At 44.5% G+C, this 23,540-nt stretch overlaps 1 protein-coding gene across 6 annotated transcripts in view; it reads right to left on the bottom strand.

The window, feature by feature from the left end:
* The window catches only part of SRPK2 (SRSF protein kinase 2), a 389,922-nt gene that overhangs the window by 40,627 nt on the left and 325,755 nt on the right, over positions 1-23,540 (bottom strand). For all 6 annotated transcript variants that reach the window (XM_019509441.1, XM_019509442.1, XM_019509446.1 and 3 more), the window contains 3 exons: positions 18,394-18,419; positions 14,961-15,207; positions 5,191-5,679 (listed from right to left, as the gene is read on the bottom strand). In XM_019509441.1, coding sequence (XP_019364986.1) covers positions 5,191-5,679; positions 14,961-15,207; positions 18,394-18,419 — 762 coding nt within the window. The remainder of the gene's footprint in view (positions 1-5,190; positions 5,680-14,960; positions 15,208-18,393; positions 18,420-23,540) is intronic.

The raw sequence follows: 23,540 nt of genomic DNA, 5'->3' as shown, positions 1-23,540 counted from the left end.
AACTCTCTTAGTAGTCTCTCCCTCAGGGCAGAGTCCTCTGTGCCACACACAATCCTATCCCTGATTAGGGAGTCTTTTATGTTTCCGAAGTTACATGAGGATACCAGAGTTTTCAGTGCTGTGATATAGGCCTCTATTCCTTCCTCTTCCTCTTGGTTTCAGGTGAAAAACTGATATTTCTCTACAGTCTCATTTTTCCTGGGGTCACAGTATGCATCAAATGCTTCTATTAACTGTTTTAGTGTGTCAGGGCTCCCTGGCATCAGTGTTGCACTTACTTCATGGCCTTTTTCCCCCACTAGATAGTAAAACAGCTTTACCTTCATTTTCTCTTCTTTATCAGTCATGGTTAACTCTGTATACAAACTGAATTCTTGCTTCCATGTGTCCATGCCTGTGCCAGCCTCTATGTGTTGAAATCCAGCTGTCCTGGGGGCTGCAGTCCCGCCATGCTTCTCACAATCTGTTTGAATCACTGCTGGGGCCCAGGCCTCTCTTTTCTCTTGGGCTTCCTCACAGACTTTCTGCTGCCACCATGTTTCATGTGACCCTGTCTGGGTACTCAAGGAGCAGCTCCCTACTTAATATAAACAGTGTCTTTATTATAGCAGAGAGCTGTTACAGGTCCTGCTTTTCTCCCCCAGCCTCTCTAACTCTCCTCCACTTCCTGTTCCTCCTTCAGACTCCTCCTTTCCGCTGCTGCTGGTTTTGTCTCTGAGATCCAGACATATTTTTACACATACTAAGTAAGATTTAGTGAAGCACTCTACCAACTGGCTTATTAAAAATTAAAGGTAGTTTACCTACTGTACAACAGTATCCTAGTACACTGAGACAAGTATTTCTTTAGATGATATTGATGATTAGATTGATGTTTATATCTAGTAGCTATGTGTGAGATGACGCTTATACAAACCTAATGCTCATCAGCAAGAATTTTCACAATTCCCCTCTACCTGCTTATGCTTATTTCCTCTTAATATCTGTTCTGTTACTTTATCAGGATTTAAAAGACTTGTTGATGTATGATTTGGTAGCTGCCACAGAGGAATTCTAATGGTGACATGCTGGTGCCACCGATTTCAGCAGCAAAACTCCTGTTGATTGCAACAGGACCCAGATTGCACCTAAAGTCTTTTTCTTATGAATCTCCAACAGACGAAATCTGAAGACTGTTGTCTAGGGTCTGCTAAAGTTGCCCATCACAGCACCTACTTTGGATTAGAAGAAAGGACATGGAAAGCAAAGTGTTTTTCTGCTACTCTCTAACTTATGAAATGTCATAAATTGTGTTGATGTAGGATAAAAATCTAATAAAAATGTAGTCAATAAAGAATTATAGCACAGGAATATAATTAATGATTGTCAATGTGGTATTATAGAAAATTGATCTCATAAAACCCGAGTTCATTCTTTAATGAGGAGATTACGAATTTGGTTGATAAAGCTAGCTGCTAAAGTAATACATTCTATAAGACATTTCACTTAGTATTAGATTATATTATGACTAAAAATTGCACTAAACAATCTAGATAAAGTACATCTTAAATGGATTATGAGCCAGCTGACAGATCTCAAAAAGCAGCTGGCAGGGAGAATTATCAGGAAAGATGTTCCTAAAGGGACTCTAAATGAATCAATGAGCTGAAAGAAAACAAAGTCACCGTTGATAAAATATACAAGGTTTTTTTTGTTTTGTTTTTTACTATATAATAAGGACAGTTCAGTCTTAAAGAAAGATCTAACTCATCTGCTAAGGTGGACCCATTCAGCCTAGGATTGGGATAAGTTTTTGCAAACCCAAGCATTTTGAATAAAGCCAAAAATTTTACAGCAAGAGGATGCGACCCATGCTGGCAGAAGTGGGTGGGTACTATATCCTTGAAAGCAGAGGACCCAGAAATGACCCAGTGAAAATGCAACTGAACATGAGATCTGGTGTGATGCTTTGGTTATATAATACTTGGATGTATATAAGTTAATAGGGATAGGGAGGGGGATCTTGGGTCTTTATACAACATTGATGAGACCAGAACACTGTATACTGTTTTATCTTAGTATTACCTAACATTATAACTAGATATGTGATTAAACATTGTGGCTAACCATTTTAGAGGTTGAAAATTGAAGACAATGCAGAAAAATGGAAACAAAATATTTGAGAGCAGGAGAAAACGCCCTCCAGTAACAGATAAAGAGTGATTAGCTTTGCTTATCAAAAGAAGATTGAAAAACTGACTTGATGCTCTTACATGGTAAAAAATACCTAGTTGTAAAAGGCTCTTTAATCTACTTGAGCAAGACATAACAGATACTAAAGGCTGAAAGTTGAAGCCAGACAAATGTCATTTAAGCACAGCACTTTAAGTCAGGGTGATCAAACACTGAAGCAATGACCAAATGAAGTGATGAATATTCCATCTCTTGATGTATTCAATTCAAAACTGGATCATATGCTTTTGCCTCTCACGTTTATTAGCGCATAAGCTTGTGTTTGTAACAGCAAAGAAATTAAATTCAGTGGAATAAAGGAGATCAGACTAGATGACCTTATGGTCCCTTCTGTTCTTAAACTCTACAAATTTATGAATAATGGTTACTTATATCTTCCCTATTTCTCCTATGCAAACTGACCCACTCAGTAGTAACATTTCTGCCACAAAAACTTGTCATTTAAATTTCAGTCATGCCAGCTGGGTCATACTTTTCACAGAGTGTCACTTTTAGTTTATTTTACTTATTTCTAATACTCCTTTAATTTATCAAACTTCATACTGCTTAAAATGCATTTTTGTTGCTCTTATCTTTAGTGCTGTAACTGAAAGTACATGCTGGAGTGTCTGAGTTTAGCAAAACCCTATTGTCTTTCATTCCAAACCATAGTTTAATAACCGTTCAGTCTTGAAACCCTGAAAATAACACCCCTTTAGTTTCAATGAAGACGGTGTAAATTAAATTGCTTTGCCTCAATTAGAAGGCATTACAGAGCACTCTCAAACCTAAACTCCACCCCTCTTCTCCCTTGCCCTTCATGAATTCATCTCTCTCTATTATTCATCATCCTTACCACCCAAAGAAAAACTGACAGGAAACCCTATCCGTCCATACTACTGTTTGTGCTTCCCTGCTCCCTGATATGTGACAGGAACAGAACAAACCTTCTTTTTCTTTCATCTGTTCCCATATATACAGGTGGAAATTCACTAATCTACTTCAAGACCAGATAGATAACTCCGAGCTGGAAAAAAGATCCTTAGATCATCCTGTCCATCTCTATACTAGATATTTGTCCAATTTGTAGTTCTTTTGTTCTAGCACGGCAGAAGCAGAATATTATCCCACTCTCACGATTTGGATCAGGTGATCCACAGCTCTATTTTAAAATCCAGATCTGTAATATTTAAGCATTAATTCCAATTAAAGATTTCGTTGTGAAATTATCAGTCAAAAATCATTTGCCAGCTCCTCTTAATATTTGTTTCAATTTCATAAATCAATTGGTGATCCCTACTTCTCAGTCTCTTAATCTTCTAACTCAAGTACAGAATATTCTCAGGAACTCACTTCTGTGCAATTCACCATTCTATGAATGCTGTGCCTGGCTCTGCTCCACACCCTCATTTGTAATCATTCATAAGTCTCCAGCTGTTCTCCTAGCTCCCATACACAGTTTCTAAACAAAGCCTGCTAAACAGTCACTAACTACCTCTAAAAACAATTCACCAAACCAGCATTTTTTGTCTCTGCCATTCACCACTGAAAACACAGACTTTATGCTTGTTATTTCAAGCCTCCGAGGAGCACAGCTGAGATCTCCTACTCCCTGCTAACAGTCTGATTTTCTTTGGATTGTTTTTACTTTGTACTCTTATTAGTCACTCGCACACGTAGCTCCAGCCTCCAACTCAGATGCAATTCGCTCAGCTGACCTCTCAGGATGTTCTTTAGTATTTTCTCTCCCCCACTCTCCTAATTTAGTTTTCTACTTCAGGATCACACCCTCTTATAGCTATATCTCTGTGTTGCTTTACTGGTTGCTTCATTGGTTTGGCTCCACTCTTTGTAGCCACTGGCTCACAGAAAAAGCACTCCATCCAAGAACAACCATAACGCAACCCTCCAATACTATTATGTTTCTGTTTCTTGGATCAGCACTTCTTTCCGCTTCAGTGGCAGCAAAATATTGTGGGGTCAATTCTGCTCCCTGCTCTGCTCCTTATGTATGTTCTGAGAGCTGTAAAGGCACTGCAGATGTCCAGGGAAAAGTTACACACCTCCCCTAACCTCTTGCAGGGGATGAATAAGGTTCATACAGAAAACCTGTTGCAGCCCCAAGCACAGGGGGAGGAGCAGAGGCAAGTGAAGAAATAGCATAGCAAGGGAGATTCTAGAAGTAAAGCAAGAAGAACAACCATAGTTCTTCCCCTGCTTGCAATGTAGTGCAGTGCGGTTTGGCAGGGCAATCTGTGTAATTAAATGGAGGAAAAAGATTTTTCTTTCTTTTAAATGGAAGCTGCATTCTGGACTGCTGGCATCCCATCACTAAGGGAGTCCACAAACTCCCTTCTGCCCTTGTGGAAAGCACAAACCAACTTAATATCCAGAAGGCTGATGAATACAAACTGCTGGACAATGGTTTGGTCTCTTCAAAAATAAACTTGCAGCACTAAGGTTACACACAGTACTGACTCTACTAATACACACTCTAAAGAGGTACAGATTGCCAAACATACAGATACCTATGCTTATGTTCTGCTGAATGAACATGGCACCGTAATACACATCTACTAAGACACTTACATGGTTCCCCAACATTTTGTATCTGAGCATAGAAATGATTTAAATTATTCTTAAAGATATGTTATATGCAAAGCAGTTAAAGAAAGTTGCTTATTTTGGCTTCTGCTTTTGCTGGAATTTATAATTAAAATTAAACTAACAACTCCAGGCACCAACAGTGATAAAATACAAAATTTAAATAATCACAATTAAGATGTCACACATAACACACAATGCAGTAAGCAAAAAGTCTAGTTTCAAACCATCTCACTGGCACAAAATGAAAAGTAAATTCTGAGTTTACATCTCAGAGAACAGCAGTAAGACATGCACATAAGGTTTAACCCCATTATTCCTTCCATGTATCATTCTAAACACACACAATATTTATACAGTAAGGCAGGAACTTACTTTTTGGCAAATCCCCAGTACTAGATGCTGAAACTGTTCTGCTCCTATCATGAGATGGGCTGCTTTCCTCTCTTTCCGTTATTGTTGATCCCTCAGAAAGGGCTGAACCACAAGCTACAGATTCTAATGCTCCAGAGAACACTGAAGCTGAAAATTCAGAGAACTGTGACTCAGGAATTTTATGACATCCATTTGGCAATTCACCATTAAACTGTTCATAGGAGCTACTATAGGAATAATCACTTTTTGCATTTGACTCATCGAGGCTATACTCCTCAGTGTTTGGACAGTCTTCCTCTTCCTCATCTTCATCTTCAATCTGTTGTTCCAATAAGAATGGACCATTTATAATATGACCGTTTGTTTTGGGGGATTCTATCCACTTAGAGTCTGTAGGGTCAGTGTTGACAAGTTCCTGTTCCACATCATCATCTTTTTCAGTATTTTCTTTTTCTGTGTCCTCTTTTTCTTCCTGATCTTCTGCTTCGCCTTAATATAATGAACATATTAGACCAAATGTCAATTTATCTTTCTAAAATTATGACATCTCGTAATGTTTAACTCTTAAATACTGGACTTTTGACATAACATGCAAAGAAACACTGCATTTTACTTGAATACACAAAGAAATTAATCTTTACCTAAAGTTTTCAATGTATTACATATCTCATATTTTTATTTGGAAACCCTTTAGAACTCTGGTTCTTGCCCATTTAATCTTCTTTTAAAGTTATTTCTCAGCAGAGTTAAGAAATTATTATTATCCAAGATTTGCATTTTTATAGTGCCCAAAGGCTCTATTGTTCTAAAAGGGTGAATTTCACCCCTAAATATTTCAAAGTATACCCTGAAAGCTGTTCTGTGTGCAAGGGCAACAGGAGTCCCACTGATTTTTAAAGAGTGGGATGGGTGTACAGGTGCATGCAGAACCACTTGCAGGGGCACAGACAAATTCTGAAACAACGAGCAAGCATAACAATCAACAAGAAAGAAAGGGGGGAGAAGGTTGTATTAAGAAAGCCAGAAAACCAGAGACACAAGTTCCAGACACCTCCTTTCCTGAGGGTGTTTGAAACTGTCTCTCGCACACCAGCTCTCTCTCCAGCACTCTTTAGCCAAAGCCACTGCTCCTTGCATTTAATAGCCAGTGGATAAAATAGAGGTGGGGCAGCATCAGCAGGGATCCAGGCTAGAACCTGGGACCTCCTCTCTTCCAGTAAGCAGCCATGTCACTGAGCCACACACCATCTGATATAGGCTCTTCCTCCTCTTTGCTGCCCAGACGCATTTGTACATATGATATCAGGTGCTTGTAGACATGACAAAAATTGCCCTTTTGTGTGGCTTAATCATGTCCCACTTTACACATGAGTTTTTGGTGATTTAAATTAGTTGCATCATCATAAACTAACCCCCATCTGGATGTAGAATAGTTTGCGATGATGCAACTTGGAAAGGTGCAGCCATTAATCTGCCATGTGTACAAAGTAATTCACTGAATGACATGTGGTGAGGCCCTTTGTCCATCAGATGTTGCAACAATTTTTGTGTAGTGAGCCCCCTTGTCCACCAAGTGCCACTACAATTTGCAGATATTTGTGTGTAGTGAATGTTTTAGGACACCCAGGGGGAGACTTGAATGCCACTGATTGGCCCGCATTAGCAATAAGCATGCCCACTTTAATAATTGCAGATGAGCTGTCAGCATTCATCCCCTCACCAGCTATCTCTAAACTGCTCAGCAATTCAAACCATGTCCTGCTGGCAGCCGTGGCATTCACAGGGCTAAAGAACAAGCATGCCCATAAGATACAAAAAGTTGCCACTGCTCTGTGCTTTGAGGTGTCATCATGTGCCAGGTGAACGCCCCTGACTGGCACCAAAACTTGCAACAGAATCTCCAAAACTTGCCTAGAATCTCCCTTGCTAGGCTCACAGAGCCTAGGTCTTGCACACATAGCAGAAATCCCCAGACTTTGCCTGGCAACAACTATGAGGAACCCCTGCACCGTTAAAACATCCCTTTCAGCTGGCTCCAGCATAATAGTCCCCCTAATGCCATTAATTCACTCGCTGGTTTTACGTAAAGTAGTAGAGTTCTGTGAGGTTGATCATGAGTGTTAAGCACACCTGCTTTATGAATAGCGGGTGAGTTGTGTCAGCACTCATTCCCTCACTGATGATGTCTAAACTGCTCAGCAGTTCAGACCATGTCCCTCTGGGAGAGGTGTCTTGACACACAGGTCAGTAGGTAGCCTGCTACTATGCCATGGCATAAACAGTACAAAAGGACACAGAAGGTCTAAAACACGTCCAGAACAAGCAGGCCCATAAGATACAAAAAGTTGCCACTGGTGCAGACAGAGCCCCACTCCCTGCCTGGACCCTGCCTGGATCCAGCATGTGCTAGGTGAACACCGCTGACTGGCGCCAAAAGTTGCAACAGTAGCAGAACATGTCTGCTGTCCAAACTTTGCCCAGACACAACAGGGTGGGAGGGGGGTAAACTTCCCTTGGCCCTGTCACCTCAAGACTTATAAACTGAGCGCACAGTTCCCCAGGGTCCCCTTATTGATCCAAGATGTCTGACGTTCAGGAGAGAATGGAGCAGACCAGGGTCCACCTGGACTTTCACCAACATAAACAGCCTGGTGTGAGTGCTGGGGGAACCTGAGGTTGTAAGCCAGTTTGTCTGCAGCCTGTGGGCCAACTGGCACACGTACCTTGATGTTGCTTGGAGAATGGGCAAGTGGGGGCACAACAGTACAGCAGTCCATTGCCATGTCAAGGCAAAGATGCTGTAGGCTGCTTTCCACAGGGGTCTCACCGAAGCACAGCCACAGGGCACCCCACTGCGTGACATGGCCCATTACAGATACCTCCAGCCACTAAGGGCTGGAGGTACTGGAGTGCTATGAATGCACAAGGACAGAGGCCTCTGGGGGCTCCAATGGAGAAGACAGCAGCAGGGTCCCAGTCATGTCACCTGCCACTTCCTCCACGGAGGACAGACCATGGAGCTCGACCTCCACTCAGTATGTGAAGCCCTTTAAGTCACTTGTCACCGGAAGTGACAGCTGTGATTGGGCTGGGCAGTGAAATGAAAGGGGGGGGGAGGGGGGCAGCATAGGACAGTGCTTTAAAGACCCTGGGAGTTAGTGGGCAGTGCAGGGAGGTACATCGGTGGTCAAAGCAGGTAGATACTTGTTTTTAGCCACTCAGGGCCTGCTACAACCTGTGGCCAGGCACCCCCTTCTTGGTCATTTTGGGCCGACTGTTTATCCACTTCCAAGATTTGACAAGTGTCTTTTTAGAGTGCCAAGCAGCCTTAATTCACTCTTTTCCCTGCATTTCTTGATTTTCAGCTCCACTTGCAATGCTGCAGCCAGGGACATGCAGGCTACCAAGGCAGGCTGCCACCCATGCACACACAGACAGGATCATGAACATCCTCAGGGACTGTGAGTATTGGTTGCGTGAGATGGTGAGACAGATCTGTCTGGCTATGAGCAGATTCATGGCTGTCCAATATGGCAGGAATCGGACTGAGTCCAGGAGGCATTCTCAGACCAAGGAGGATCAGCCAATAATGATGATTCTATGCCTGCCAGTCATCGACTCCGCCAGCCATACTCTTGCCCGGGAGCAGAACAGGCCAGTACAGAGCCATGCTCTACCATGCAACAGTTCTCAATCAGGCTTGAAAAGTCCACTTTAGAGCCAATGTCTTTTAGTTAAAAATTATTATTGCTTAGATTTTTTTTTCATGACTCATGCATCATTAAAGTAGTAAAAAGGAATTCCTCTGTAGTAATTATGCAGCATTATCTTATAAATGCTGTTCTCTGGTTTGCTTAATTATGGTTAGTATATGGTTTGTAAATAAAGGGCTATTTTGCTTTGTTCGATTCTTCACTTCATGTTCCCTTTAAGAGGGGGAATATAGAAGGGTGGGGGAGGGGATTTGCTGGCTTATAGTGGCAATTAGCACTTACTCAAGCATGCCTGACTGGTTTTGAATCTGCTTTGTTCTCTATCACTACCAGTCATTTGGTTGAACTCCTGAGAAGCTGTGTGTGTTCAGAGGAAATATTATGTGCATTGTACAGCACCCACCCAATTACTGCTCCCCGCATTAACAAAATTCTGGGCCGTCCCACCACCACCAGGCCTTATTTTGGCCACTATGTCTTTCTCTGGGCATAATAATAAAAGCCCAGGCTTTGAAAACCCCTCCCCACCCCCACCAGCTCCTCCCTTAGATGGGGTAGTTGGGGAGTGCTGAGAGTGCATGCACTGAGAGGAAATGTTATGGGTGCAGTGGAGCATCCTTGATTACTGCTTACCACCATACCTCGCAGTAGCCACATTCTGGGCAAACACCCCCCCCTCCCCACCTCAGTCCAGAAGTAGGCATGTCCTCTTTCGTTAGTGCAATGCATCTGAAACAAGCCTGGTTTTCTTTTGTTTGGCTTACCTCCCCCCCTCCACTCACACCTCTACAGCCCTTCCTATGACAGAAGACAGACATGGATCAAATTCATTTTAATTTCACCAAAGCATTTATTTTATTGTCAGTAACCAAAGCAGAACTGAAAAAAAGCAGAAACACAATGCCCATTCCCCAATTTTCTACAGAAGCAACAGCACTAACAACCAAAAACATATCACTCATTATAGGCTTTTCTCCCCCCCTTGTGCCCCTCTCTCATCCTCCCCTTTGTCCCTAAAGCATAGTGGTGCTCTCCTTGGCCTCCTAGAGTAGGGGTGCCCCTTGCTCACAGGCACAGTGGCTGTTGCTGAGGTTGTTCCTATGGGAGGCTGATCATGGATAGGGATCTCTATGAGGTTCAGCTCATGGATAGGGGCATGCACAGTGGATGTCACATGGGTGGTCCTGGTGGAGGGCAACTCACAAATGGGGGCCAGGGTCATGCGCCTAAGGAGCTCCCTCTCTAAACATGCCTCCCATTTGCTGGGTCTCCACAATATCCTGATGGCACTGTCTGGCCAGGTCAAGGCATTCCCTTGTACTGGCCATGATCTCCCAGTGAGTTGTTGCCTCTTGCTCTTCAATCTTTCTATACACCTCCCTGCCATTCATCCGCGGACCATACTTGCAATTCTGAGGCTGCCACTAAAGCCTCCCGCATGCTTTCTCTTTACTGTCGCTGCCTGCAGCAGTGTTCATGCAGTCACTCAGCTCTGGTCTGTGCTGGTGTTCACACTTCAGGCACATGTCCTAAAATTCCAGCGGACGTGGTAGCTGGTAACAGGAATGGGAAAAATAAAAGGTGCTCATGGTCAAAGATCTAGTCGCCACTCCCTGTAGCGGATAGACTACCGGCGATCGCCAAGCAGCATCCCTGCCACTTGGTGAAGTAATGCAGCCACCCACAAAAAATGATTATGCAGGAACCCAGATGTCTCCCTGTCCACTAAAGAGTTCATTGTACATTTCAGCAGCACAAATTCCTGCCGCTAAATGAATTAACACTTCCCCCCAAGCAACTTTAAGAGAGGGCACAGCATGTACACCCCCATGTAAGTGAAACATTGTGCAACTGCAAGCAGTGGACATATTTGCCACTTACAAAATTAACACCCTCCCTCATGCCTCGCCACACTTGGCCCTGGCACAAAAGCAGAGCTAGATTCACGCAAGCCCTAGCTGTCCAACCCATTTAATGCCCCTTCCCTGTAACTTACAAGTCCCCAGGTGCAGATCCTCATGCTTCTCTGGCACCGATCTTTGGGTCTCTGGAATTTCTGGTGTGTCCCACAAGTCCAGTGACAGTATCATCATGGAATCTGATGCATCCTCCTCCTCTGGGTTATGTGAGCAAGACATCGGGGAGAGTGGGGTCATGGTCAAGACAACTTTGTCTCGGCTGTCCCCATTCTTCTGCTGCTGCAAGCACTTGCCTCCCCCCGCTTCCAACTGGTTGCCTGAAGGCTGAGCAGTGCATATTGCACTGCCTGCTACAGTGGCAGGGCAGTCTGTGGACTCTTGTGGGCTAGGTGATGCTGTGGCCTCCTGCACCCTCATCATCCCAAAGGATAGGAGGCAAGCGTTGCTTGTGTCCTTCGCGAAAATGCAGGACAGCTGCTCATAGAATGGGGCTATTGTGCATCCTGCCCCCAAACAAGAATTCTGGTCCTTGGCCCGATGGAAAGCACATTTCAGGGCCTTCATCTTGCTGTGGCACTGTGCCCAGTTTTGGTTGTGGCCGTACACCTACATTTCCTGGGCAATGGTTGCATAGACTGGCTTATTTCATAGATTTTCCAGTGGCTCCAGAACCTTTTGTTCCCCCCAAATATCAATCACATCTGCCAGTTCTTCCTGGGACCGGTTGGGACCATGGCTTAGGGGTACATCTGGCTGCTGCTCCAAGCCCAGCAGATATGGCTTGTTCTTCAGTGCCTCCATTTCAGGGCCAAAACAAGTCACTGAGCGAGGGGTCAATATGACCTGACCAGAGTTGTGAGGTGCTTTCTGCCCCCAGCTGAGCAGAGTTATATAGACACACGTTTGGAACCTTGTCATGCAGGTCTGAGTTTCCTCATATGCATAACTATGCAAGTGTGAGCTGCGGCTCAGTACTGGCACTCTCAGAAATCTGCTCATGTGACCTTTCCTAACAGAACACCTGTGACATTCATAGCCTGCCCCAAATTGTCCCCCAAATTGCCCGCTGTCCAAAACAATAGTTGTTAATGGCTCACTGCCACACGCACCAAAAATTCTTTGCCTGGCAGTTTGTGATGCAGTTTGAAGGGACTAAAGCTTCAAGCACCCCCCCAAAACACTGTCCTATCAGTCATTCAACTGTACTCCTGGGGGGTGGGTCTATTTGATCTGGGAGGGTGGGGAGAGAAATTCAGGGTTTGTCCATTCAATCTTCTGCTCAGCACCTGCCTTTTTTTCTGCTCAGCACTTGATGGATTTCAGGGGTAACCAGCAAAAAACCTAAAATCCCAAGTTTTTAGAAGAGGGTTGCTTACAGGAAGCTGGGGTGTGTAGGAATTGAAATGTAAAGAGCAGGGCTGTTAATGATAATGTTCCTGTTCAACAACCCTTAATTCAGGGTTCAGCCATTTCAGTGTTCTGCTCAGCACCTGCTTTTTTTCTGCTGAGTCATGTAATTGAAAACGGGTGTGAGGAGATTTGGGACATTTGTGACTGCAATATTACCTGGTGGTTCTGGCACCTCAATGTCTGGCATAGTTCTTGATGTGCTAATGGGACCTATTCACAAAGAGCATCCACATCCACATTTATTCCCTGGCTTCCGCCAGGTCAGGGGTGCTTTCTGGGGTGATACTTCATGATGGGTCTATTCATTGTTCCACTAACCACTATTCTTAGATGGATCATCGGTGTCTGGGGTCATTGGAAGCCCCAAGTTTTTAGAGGAGAGGTGGTTACAGGAACCTAAGGTGTGTAGAAATTCAACAGCCCTACTTATTCAGCCCCCTGAGGGCAAGCAGGTGGTACTCTGAGCAAAACAGTAACTGTTGTGTCCTGCATAACAACACGGCTTTGATGAATCCTGACAGAATCTGCAAAGAGAACCAGATGCTGTTGGACGCCTTGGAGGTATCCAACCAGAGAATGGAGGCACTTGATAATGCAGAGATACTGCTACTGAACACAATCAGGCTATGATGGACCTTCTTCAAGGGCGCCAATGCAGGGTAGCAGCTTCTCAGGTCTTGCTATACTGGTCAATGGGCCGTGAGCTGGAGTCAGAGAACCGAGAAGAAACTGGTTCTCAAGGCTGACAGGGTTCTGTGGATCAACCTACAGAGCAACGATCACAAGGCGCCCTTCGCTGTCTGAAAGCATGGTGGAGGTCACCAAAGTACAGGTTTGAGGTGGAGCTTGATGGGGAGCTTGAATGGTTAGTATGTGGCTCTGAATTTGGCAGGCAAAGCATGGGGGACAGCCTGAGGAAACTGGGACTTAGTGGGCTATGAGAACAGACACATGAAAAGACACATGACGAGTAGTGTCTGGGGATGGAAGGGAAACACTAAACAAAACAATGACCCCCAACAATGCAGGGATATGAATGCAGGAATGTGGGTGTAAAAGAAGGGGTTCCAGGTGTCTTCCGGGATTGGGACCCCCTATGAGATAATCAGACAATGCGTTCTGGAGTTCCAATTAGTGCACCGCAGCACTCCAATATCCGTGCAAAGATATATAGAAGAAATTTATAGGGTACAAATTTATGTGCATGTTATATGCGCTTAGAAAATTTCGAGCACCCTGATCCTAGGGGTGGTTGAGTGAAATAAAACAAACAAGCAGATTTACACATGAAATAAAGTTTACTTAACAACATAGAAATAGGAAAATAAAATATAAGATAAGAGTAAAAATAAAGATAGGAATGAAAAGTATAAGAATAAAGTAAGAATAAAAAAATTAAAAATATTGGTGTAAAAAATTCAAAACAAATTTTAAAATGTGCAAAAATATGGGTTAAGAAATAATGAAATTGATTATATTGATTAAATGACACTTAATTAAATGAATGAAATTGCACCACTCTGTCACCTGTACATTGCAGCAAGCTGTGAGAGATACGCATCACTGGTCTATAGCAGTGTTTAGCGGTGTGCGGGGCCCCCTGCTGCAATTTAGTACAAAGAGATTAAAGGGGTGGGTTACGTGGCGCCCCCTGCAGTAATTTACTGTGAATAGTGCACTGAGCATTTCATGAGATTTAAAACCGATGAGTGACAGAAAAATAAAACGCACCGTTCCAATTAAGGGGCAAAGAAGCACCAGAGAGGGGTGCAGATAATGCATAACCTGCAGCTAGGTTGTTAAAGCACTGTGCTAGAAGTCAGAGCCATGCAACTCAAAGTCCATCTAGGTGAAAGTAGTCTAAAACCAAAGGGCATCTTTATACGTGCTCTGTGGGTGGGGGTGCTTTAAAAAAAAAAAACGCTCTCGGGAGCCACTCTAATTAAAGTGCCTGCAGTGTCTCATGTATTCAATGTCCCCGCACTTTGAAATGATGGTGGGGGCACTTTAACTAAAGCTCATTCCATGAGTTTTAGTTAAAGTGTCCCCGCTGCCATTCTGAAGCACAGGGATGCTGAATACACAAGACATTGGGCTGCTGAAGCGTGCTAATCAGCATGCTTCAGCAGACTCTATTAATCAAGTCTGCTCCAATGTGCTGTAATTTCAGCACATCAGGGCAGGCATCCCACAAGTCTACAGGCACCCCAAGCGTCTAACTACCTGGGTGAACACTTTTAACTACTCAGCTACTAGGGCTGAAACATAGGAGGCCCATATCCCCCATTTCTTCCAGAACTTGTGCTCAGGTATGCATGTACCTGAGTTATGTGTGTACACAAAGCCACAGATGTGTGTGTGCGCGCATGCAGACACATGCGTTTGTATCTAGCATGTCTCCTACTCAGTCTATGTATGGAGGTTTACACTTTCAAAGCATAAAGCAAAGGCCAAAAACAGCCAGCTGCCATATAGCTAGCTAGTAAACTGTCATTTGGATGTGCAAAAGGAAACAGAATTCTGCCCCAAACCTTCATTCCTCCATTTTTCTCCCGTGAAAGTGCAATGTTATCTATAGTGTAACAGTCGAGTAGACATGTTAAAGCCTATTAGTTTAGGAAATGTTGTGTGCTTAATTAATAATTAAATATACCAGGCAGAGAGAACAATTAAACTTCACTTCAGATCATGAAACTGTTCCAGTTTCAATAAAGTAGATATTACTAACCATCATCATTCCCAGGCTCTTCATCTGCTACCTCCTCTAAATCAGCTGTTTTTAGTTTGACCTCTGGGTGGTATTCATCTTCTTGCTCATTTGATGGTACTGCTGAGGTTACATTTTCTTCTATTTTTTTCCTTTCAGCTTCTCGCTCTAGTTCTTCTATTTCCTGCAGGCGTTTCTCTAGCAGCTCAGCTTGCCTCTTCTGTTTTTTCTTCAGTTTTTTCTTTTTGTTTTTCGATATTTTACCAACCTGCAATAAACATTATTGAAAACTCAACCAGTTTTACTTTCAAGTGTCTCATATTAAAATTAAGGTATTGTGCAATAACTATTGCAAATTCTGGAGGTAACATACCATATTTAAGATCTGTGTTCCCCCTTTTCTTTTCAATATAAAAAGCATTTTGTGTTACACAAAGGAAAAACGCTATGTAACCTCATGCAAGGAGTACTTTTCTAAATTAATAAAAAGGGACAGTACATATAAGATGATGTGGTATAGTTCCCATGATTCATACAACCTTGCTAACAGCAACATCTTTAAACTTTAACCAACTATTGATTATGCTTTTGCACATGGAAGGTACTTGGCTAATATAATCTACATGTGTCAGTTACTCCTCCTTTGCTAGTCCAGCTTAATAAAACATAGTTGGTAACAATCAACAAAAGTAAGATGCAATGTCAAGAAACCCAAATGGTTGACAAGTGGTGAAAAATATTTTGAAATAAACCCACAGTGGTTTAACTACACCTCTGTGAAACTGAGAAGTTTCTTATATATTACTTGCCACAATCTAGCAGACAGCAGGAGGTGGCGATGATAAGCCCCAATTTTATACCTCATAAGAAATAGAAAATGCGGAAACAATAACAACAAACAGAGAAAAAATTAAAACAGAGCTAACAGGATGAGGTAGTTTCACTACAGCGGATTTTTTTTTTTTCATTTTGACTTCAAGTTTATGCTACTGAGTCTCCCATAATATATAAGTAAGGCCCTTGCTACACTTTACATATATTATGCAATTAGCTGGTTAACTGAACAATAAATTTAAATCCAGCCACACATGCAAAGTATTTATCACACAATAAAAATGACTACCCAGATACAGAGGCAAGCAGCTATAAAGTTAGTGCTTGAAAATGTGCAACAACTCTATACCTAGCGTCTATCCAGCTTTAATTTAAACACGTAGCAGAGCCCTAAGTTTTCCTCTTCTGATCATTCAGAAACACCCTGTTAAATGCAGAAACAAAGAAAAAAAATTCTGCTCTCTAGGGCTCTCATGAATATTCATAATTTCTAAAAGAAATTACAAGTGGAGTCAGAAACCAGTAAATGGATGATGGGCCTATTAAAAAGGCATACACAAAGGAGATCAGAATTTAGATATGCTTCATTTTGTGATATCACTAAACAGTGGTGATTGTTTGGCAGATGCTTTTAAAGTAAATTAACTGCTTTTGAAAAAAAGATACTTCTGTTTAATGTCCAAGGCCCTTACACTAAAGGGACCAAATATAGTCCATGTCCCATATTTACTCAAATATAAGACAAGGTTTTCCCTCCAATCAGCAAGAGGAAAAAAAACCCTTTGTCTTACATTTGCGTACAAGAAGGCTTCATTAAATACACAGTCTATCATTAAATTGCTGAGCATATGCTCAGTGATGGGAACCTACCACAAGGCTAGGTTACTGCAGCCCATTGGAATTCTAACATTATAAAAGCCTTAATCTGTCTGTCTGTCCATAATGTTTTATTTGCACTACATCTGCCTGACATCTGACTCCCCAGGTACTTCTGCACTATTCATCCCCCTTCTCTTCCCCACCGCAGCCCGTCTCTCACCCATTGACTCCTCAATCTACATCTTCACTGACTGCTTATCTGGTATGCATATCAGCCCAGCCTCTGGCTTCTTTACTTTTCATTCCATCCAGGAAAAGCACACACCAACTGCTGAAACTTCCTTAGCCTGACAAAGGGTTTTTGAACCTGAAAGCTTGCTTAAAAATTGTTTCCCAACACTTTAAGTTGGTCTAATAAAAGATACTAGATTCACCCAAAGGACCTTGTCTGCCTAAGTAGATGAGAGGCTGTCACCCCCTTTCTCACCCCACTGCATATGATTGGGGTGGTGCTCTCCTCCACGAGGTGAAGCCAGACCAGGTGGCCCCATGTCTCATCCGCGTCTAAATTTTTGGAAGATCCCAGAACTCATGACCAGAAAACCCAGTTTCAGTTCCGAGTGGGAAGCTGATTAGCACATGGAGCCTTTGTGAGAGGTATCTGGAGTACACACTTGTATTGAGTAGTGCTGGGCTGTGAGGTCACCATGGCTTGAAATATTGTTGACTGCTGAGGCCCAGCCCAATGGCTATATGATAAGTCATGAGCCTTTTGGCTTTTAAGTAATATCATACATAGTTTGGCATAAGTATAGCATAAGTAGGTATATACTGCTCAAAAAGTATGTTTATGGAGTACCTATGCTGAAACTTGCAGCAGTTTGCATAAAAGGTAAAATGCACCAATTCTGATGATCTATGTCTATAGTATCCATAGTAATTTGTCTATATGCAAATTACTACAGGTATGATTATTTCAAAGTCAGTATTTTTTCGTCTCCTATATTTCAAGTTGCCCTTCACTTCCATGTGCTCAGGGAGGGAACAGAGACCAAGCAGAGTCTAACAGTAATGAGGAGAAGGGTTGCAGGGGGAAAAAAGGGGGGGGTCAGAGGATAAGGGGGCCATCTGAGTGTCTCAGCACCTGCTGTAGCAATGGGAAGGGGTCAAATTCAAGACAAAACTCAGGTAATTAGATTCTATACCAGGAAAATTGTTATAATTTTATAAATTTTCCATATATATAGCATCTAATTATCGGGAACTTGTCTTAAATTCTGGGTTATCTTGAATTCAAGTAAATATGGTATATAATACAACACAAGGAATGGTATACTATACAAGAAATGCCACAAAGTACATGCATACATTTTTGGCAAGAATAGGACCTAATTAATTATTCCATATAAAAGATGAAAAGTGGTAATGTAACTTTCTTCCATGAGGCCATTATCCCAGCTATGAACTGCTCAAACATGTATACAATTTACCATTGGGTAAACACTATTTAAAACTGGTAGTGCCTAAAGACCACATTTCATCCTATTTTAAATAAATACATCTTTACTACGAGAGAAAAAAAACCTCTCAACTCTTAAAACAGAATTTCAGGATTAATTTTGCCATATTAAAATGTGAGAAAAACAAGTCAGTTTTAATGACTGCACAAAATGCTCATTTAAGGGCAAAATCTGTAGCCAAAGGAAGCTTCTACATGGATTGTAAAATGGTAGTGTTCTAACAGTTAATATCAACTACAGGATAACAAGAGGCTTAACATGAATTATATAACCATACTTACAGGCTTTTGTTGTGGGGCAGTACTCACTAAAAAAAAAGAAAAAAAAGTCAAACTCAGAGAAGAATCTAAGCGCATTTTTACAAAAGCATTCTAAACTACAATAAGCTATTGCAACTCAATGACTTGTTAGGAGTATTTTGACTCCTTAAAAATGTCTATAGACCTAAAACAATTAGCTGTCTTTGGGGGAAAAAAAGGATAAAAAAAAGTATTCCACAGCAAATTATCTATCTTATAAGAAATAAGTAAAGACAACTTGCTCATATTCCTTTTTAAAAAGAAATTTGGAAAAAAAAATCCCCTCTAAAAGGTGTATTGCATACAAGGAAAAGAATAATAAACCCAACTTGTCATATCTGGAAGTGCATGGCTGACAGAAAATTAATTCCAATTGTGCTGCAGCTGGGTCAGGTCCAGACTCTTGGGTATGTACTGCCTTGCCCCTTAGTGCATCAGTTGCTATTGAGCATGGGAATTAGGGGTACAGCCTCTGAATCAGAAATTCCTAGACTAAATGCTGGAGGCTGCAAGAGCAAGAGGCAGTGGGGAAAAAACCCTGGTCATACCTCTCTTTCAACATCAGCTCTGGTACTGTGACACAGGTCTATTTGATGGGCCATAGGCCATGGTCTTCTTCCCATCACAAAAAACTATGAACCTCCTTTAATAAGGGAGGCCACTGGGGACACACCAACTCATTACTTGGGACAAATAAAAAGAAAACAAGGATGACAGTGAAGTCACAGGTTAATAAGGGATTTGGAAGGGGACAATGGCCACTTCCCACTGCCCCCGAATGAGTCGAGGGAGCCCGTGGATGCCAACCAGTGTAACTTTGTTTAGAGACGTGAATGAAGGAATGACAGGAAGAAGGTCCCACATTTACTCAGTTTCCCCCAGCCAAAGCCACCTTCCTGGTCTTCTAGATGGCCAGTTTGGCCAGAGTCAGGAGGAGGTTAATTAGAAGGTCCAGGGGCTGGGTAGGGCCACAGACAGGGAATGCATGACAAAAAGGTGCAGGGAGAAGTACAGCCAGAACCTCAGCAGGAGATACTGGAGAAGAAGAAAGAGAGATGGCAACCTGGTACACTCAAGATAGATGTGTACCAGGGTCTCCCTCTTTTGGCAAAAGTGCCAGATGTCAGGGGTGTCCACAAAGTACACAAGATACACACCCGTGGCAACAGCTCCATGGAGAAGCTGCCAGCTGAGGTCCCTGGTGACTCATGGGATCAAGCTTGAATACGGACTTGTCCACCAGGGATCCTTGTCCCCCACCCTTCACCTAGGGTGTCCTGCCACTTGTTGGAGCAGGGATGGACTGTGTGGAGCACAAGCAGGTAGAGCTGGAGGCAGTGGGTTGCTCAGAGGCAGGTCAACTTGGTATCCCCCAGTCTGCTAAGATGGCAGGGCAGGGAGTGCTGTGAGGCCTGCCAAGACAGCGGCCTCAGGACTAGCTCCACAGAGTTGGGGGATACTGGGGAGTGGGGGACTGCCCTTGTGCAGGACCTGGTTGATATAGGCAAGGGCAGCCTTTACCTCCTGGAGGGAGCACTTCTATTTGCCAGACCAGTGCAGAAGAATCCACCCCACCTCTGCCTGGTATAGTCCAGGTCTCCTATACAAGTGATGTTGGCCAGGACCATCCTCTGGCACACTGAGGACACCTCTGTTGCCAGCACCATCAGCTGGGGGATTTTCAGAAGGGGCTCATCAAGGAGGTCAGAGCCCTAGGCGACCGTGTCTGGGGACCTGGAGACAGAGACCAACTTCCAGGCCCTTAGGAGGTCCTGACAGAAATCCAGCAGCTCTTCCAGGTCTCGCTTGGGAAGACCTTGCAGACGGAAAGGCTGCCAGTTGTATCAGAACCCTCAGAGGTGGTGCAGGATGGTGCGCCTGATCAGGAACCACATTGCCTGCCTACTGGCACTGTACACATGACACTGCAAGGCCTGAAGATGGAAGGTGTGGACCTGGCTGCAGAGGCACACCGGGCCCTGTCTGCCCTCCCATAAAGGGAGGCTCAGGATACTTGCAGGGACCCAAAGCTGTCCCAGAGAGAACTCCAGTGTCCATTTCTGAAGACTGGCTAGGAGCTCTAGGAGTTTGGCCAGTGTGTTGAAGCAGTGCCAGAACATGGACAGAACCAGCTGGTTGATGACTAGTGCCCTCCCACAAAGGGTGAGACACTGAAGCAGGCCCACCCATACCCACAGCTGCTCAGACACCCTGACCTCTAGCTGATGCCAGGTCTCCAGCAGGGAGGGGTGACTGTGGGACTAGAAGACCCCCAGATAGAGCAGCAAGCCCTCTTTCCACTGGATGTTCTGGAGTGCGGGTGGAAGTGAGCCCACCTGCCATCCATCACCCACCATCAGGCCACAGCTATTGACCAGCTGACTTGGGCAAAGGAGGCTGCTGAGTAGATGAACTAGTAGTTCTCCATCTCACGTCACACTGCCTGGGTCCTAGATGGCAAGGAGCACATCACTGGCATATGCTGACAGGATCACCCTCCTGGCTGGCTCCTTGAGCACCAGCCCCGCCACCCACTCGCAAAAGAGGCAGAGGAACAGCTCCAAGGTGATGGTGTAGAGCTAGCCTGACAGTGGATAACCTTGATGCTCTCCCTGCCTGAACTAGATGGACTCTGTCAACATCCAACTGAGCTTGATCATACACTCTGTGGACATGTACAGCACCTGGAAAAACTGCATGAAATAAAGACTGAAACTGAATGTCCCCATCATGCCTGTGAGGTACCTGTGATCTACCAAACGTCTTCTCCTGGCTGAGGGACAGGGGGGTGAATGACAGGCCTTCCTTGCGAGCGAACATGAGGAGGTCATACACCAGGTACAGATTGTTGAAGATGGACTGTCTTGGAACCCTGTGTGCCTACACAGACCTCAGGCGCAGTGAGATGGCTTTCACTATGACCTTATAATCCATACAGAGAAGCGAGACTGGGCACCCGTTCCTCAGATAGTGGGGATTCCCCTTTTGGCAGCAGAGTTAACACAGCCTTCCTGCATGGCAGGGGGAGTTCCCCATCCCCCTCAGATTCAGCCCACATGGTAGCAAGGTCCTGTCCAAGGACATCTCAGAAGATGCAGTAGAACTCCACAGTCAGCCTGTTGACGCCTGGCATTTTGTTGGTGGTCATCAGGTGGAGGGCATCCAAGAGCTCAGCCAAGGTGAGAGGATCCTCTAGCTGGTCCTTGTCACCTATGCTTCCCAATGGCAGTCCCTCCCACAAGACTTGGCAGGTGTCGGCATCAGTTGGATTAGGCAAGAAGAGAGCCACGTAGAAAGCCCTCGCCCCTTCATGTTGCTCACTGAGATGCATGAGGAGGTTGCTGCCCTCTGCCAAGAGGCAAGCAATATACTTCTTGGCACCCCTCCTCTTCTCCAGGGCACAGAAGAAGTGGGAGCCACAGCTCATCTCCCAGAGGAGCTGGACACGCGAGAGGGCAAACACACTGCAAGTGGAGCAGTCATCCAGAGCTCAGTAGCTCTGAGCTTTTCCCAACACTCTCCTCAGAGGGACAGGCTGTCCGGGTCAGTGGCCAGGCACCTCTCCAGCACTTCCTTTTCAAGCTGCTCTCTAGCCTCCTCCCACTGTTTGATGTGTCCCCTAGGTGTAGCAGTGACAGTACTATCTGATGCACACCTTCCCACATCCCACCATCTCCAGGCCAAGGGAAAGGCCTGCTGCTGCCCTCTGAGTGCAGCTCACCTCCTCCCCAAACTGCTGCCCAGTGCAACAGTCTGGGAACTAACCTTACCTGTAAAGACTGAGACAAAAGAGGCACTGAGCACTTCAGCTTCTTCTGCATCCTCTGTCACAACGTTGCCTCCCCCATTGAGTAAGGGACCCACACTTTCCTTGATCCTCCTCTTGCTACCAACACACATGTAGAAATCCTTCCTGTTACCCTTCACATCCCTTGCTAACTACAATTCCAATTGTCCTTTGGCCTTCCTGACTGCATCCCTGCATGCCTGAGCAATGATCTTATTCTTCCCTGGTTATTTATCTAAGTTTCCACTTCTTAGAAGCTTCCTTTTTGTGATTTAGTTTACTGAAGAGTTCCTTGCTAAGTCAAGCTGGTCTTCCGTCATACTTGCTAGTCTTCCTGCACATTGGGATGGTTTGTTCCTGCACTCTCAGTAAGTCTTTTTTAAAGTACAGCCAGCTTTCCTGGACTCTTCTTGCCATCAGACTGGCTTCCCAAGGGATCCTGCCCATGAGTTCCCTGAGCAAGTCAAAGTCTGCTTTTCTGAATTCCAGGGCCCTTAGTCTGCTGCTCTCCATCCCTTCTTTCCTCAGGATCCTGAACTCAATCATCTAGTAGTCACTGTTGCCTAAGTTGTTATCCATCACTATATTCCCCACCAATTCTTCCTTGTTTGTGAGCAGCAGGTCAAGAAGAGGATGGCCACTAGTTGGCTGCTCCAGCACTTGCACCAGGAAGTTGTCCCCAACACTCTCCAAAACCTTCCTGGATTGCCACCACACTGCTGTATTGCCTTTTCAGCAGATATCAGGGTGACTGAAGTTCCCCATGAGACAGCATGTTACAGAGTACCCCATGGCACCTGCTGATGGTGGGGAGCGGGCCCCAATTGTCTGAGGTGGTGTGGGTGGAGGAGGTGGAGGGCCCAAGCTCTGAGGCTGCACATTTCTCTGCAGCCACCCGGACACAGCTTTGGCTGCTGGGCTGAGCAGCCAGGCTTGCAGAGCTGGACAAATCCTCTCTGCAGGTGTTGCTGAGTTGGCTTTGTTCCCAGGCCCTTTTCCTTTCCCATCCCCTGTGGAGGAGGACAAGGAGCCCTTGCCTTTTCCCTTCTCCTGTTTGGTTTAGGGAGCCCTGTAGTCCCCTTCAAGAGAGATTGGCTAGCAGGAATCCCCTGGCCCTGCGAGGTCTCCCCCATCTCACTGGCTGGCTTCTGGTTGGATGCTGCCAGCACGGCAGCCCCCTCAGGGGGCTCTTGCCATGCCATGGGAAGCTAGGTGGGAAGAGGTTGGTGGGGTGCAGGAGGGGGAGCTGTGTGCTCCCCCTCTGCCATAATGAAAGTGGATGGCTTGCTGCAGGGAAGTCCACGGTGCCTCCTCTGGCTGCACTGGGTGTGTGGGGGGGTTG

The sequence above is a fragment of the Gavialis gangeticus genome, unplaced genomic scaffold, assembly GCF_001723915.1.
Source record: "Gavialis gangeticus isolate Ggan-Ray unplaced genomic scaffold, GavGan_comp1, whole genome shotgun sequence".
In the NCBI taxonomy this organism is placed as follows: domain Eukaryota; kingdom Metazoa; phylum Chordata; order Crocodylia; family Gavialidae; genus Gavialis; species Gavialis gangeticus.
This window is presented reverse-complemented; position numbering and strand designations above follow the sequence as displayed.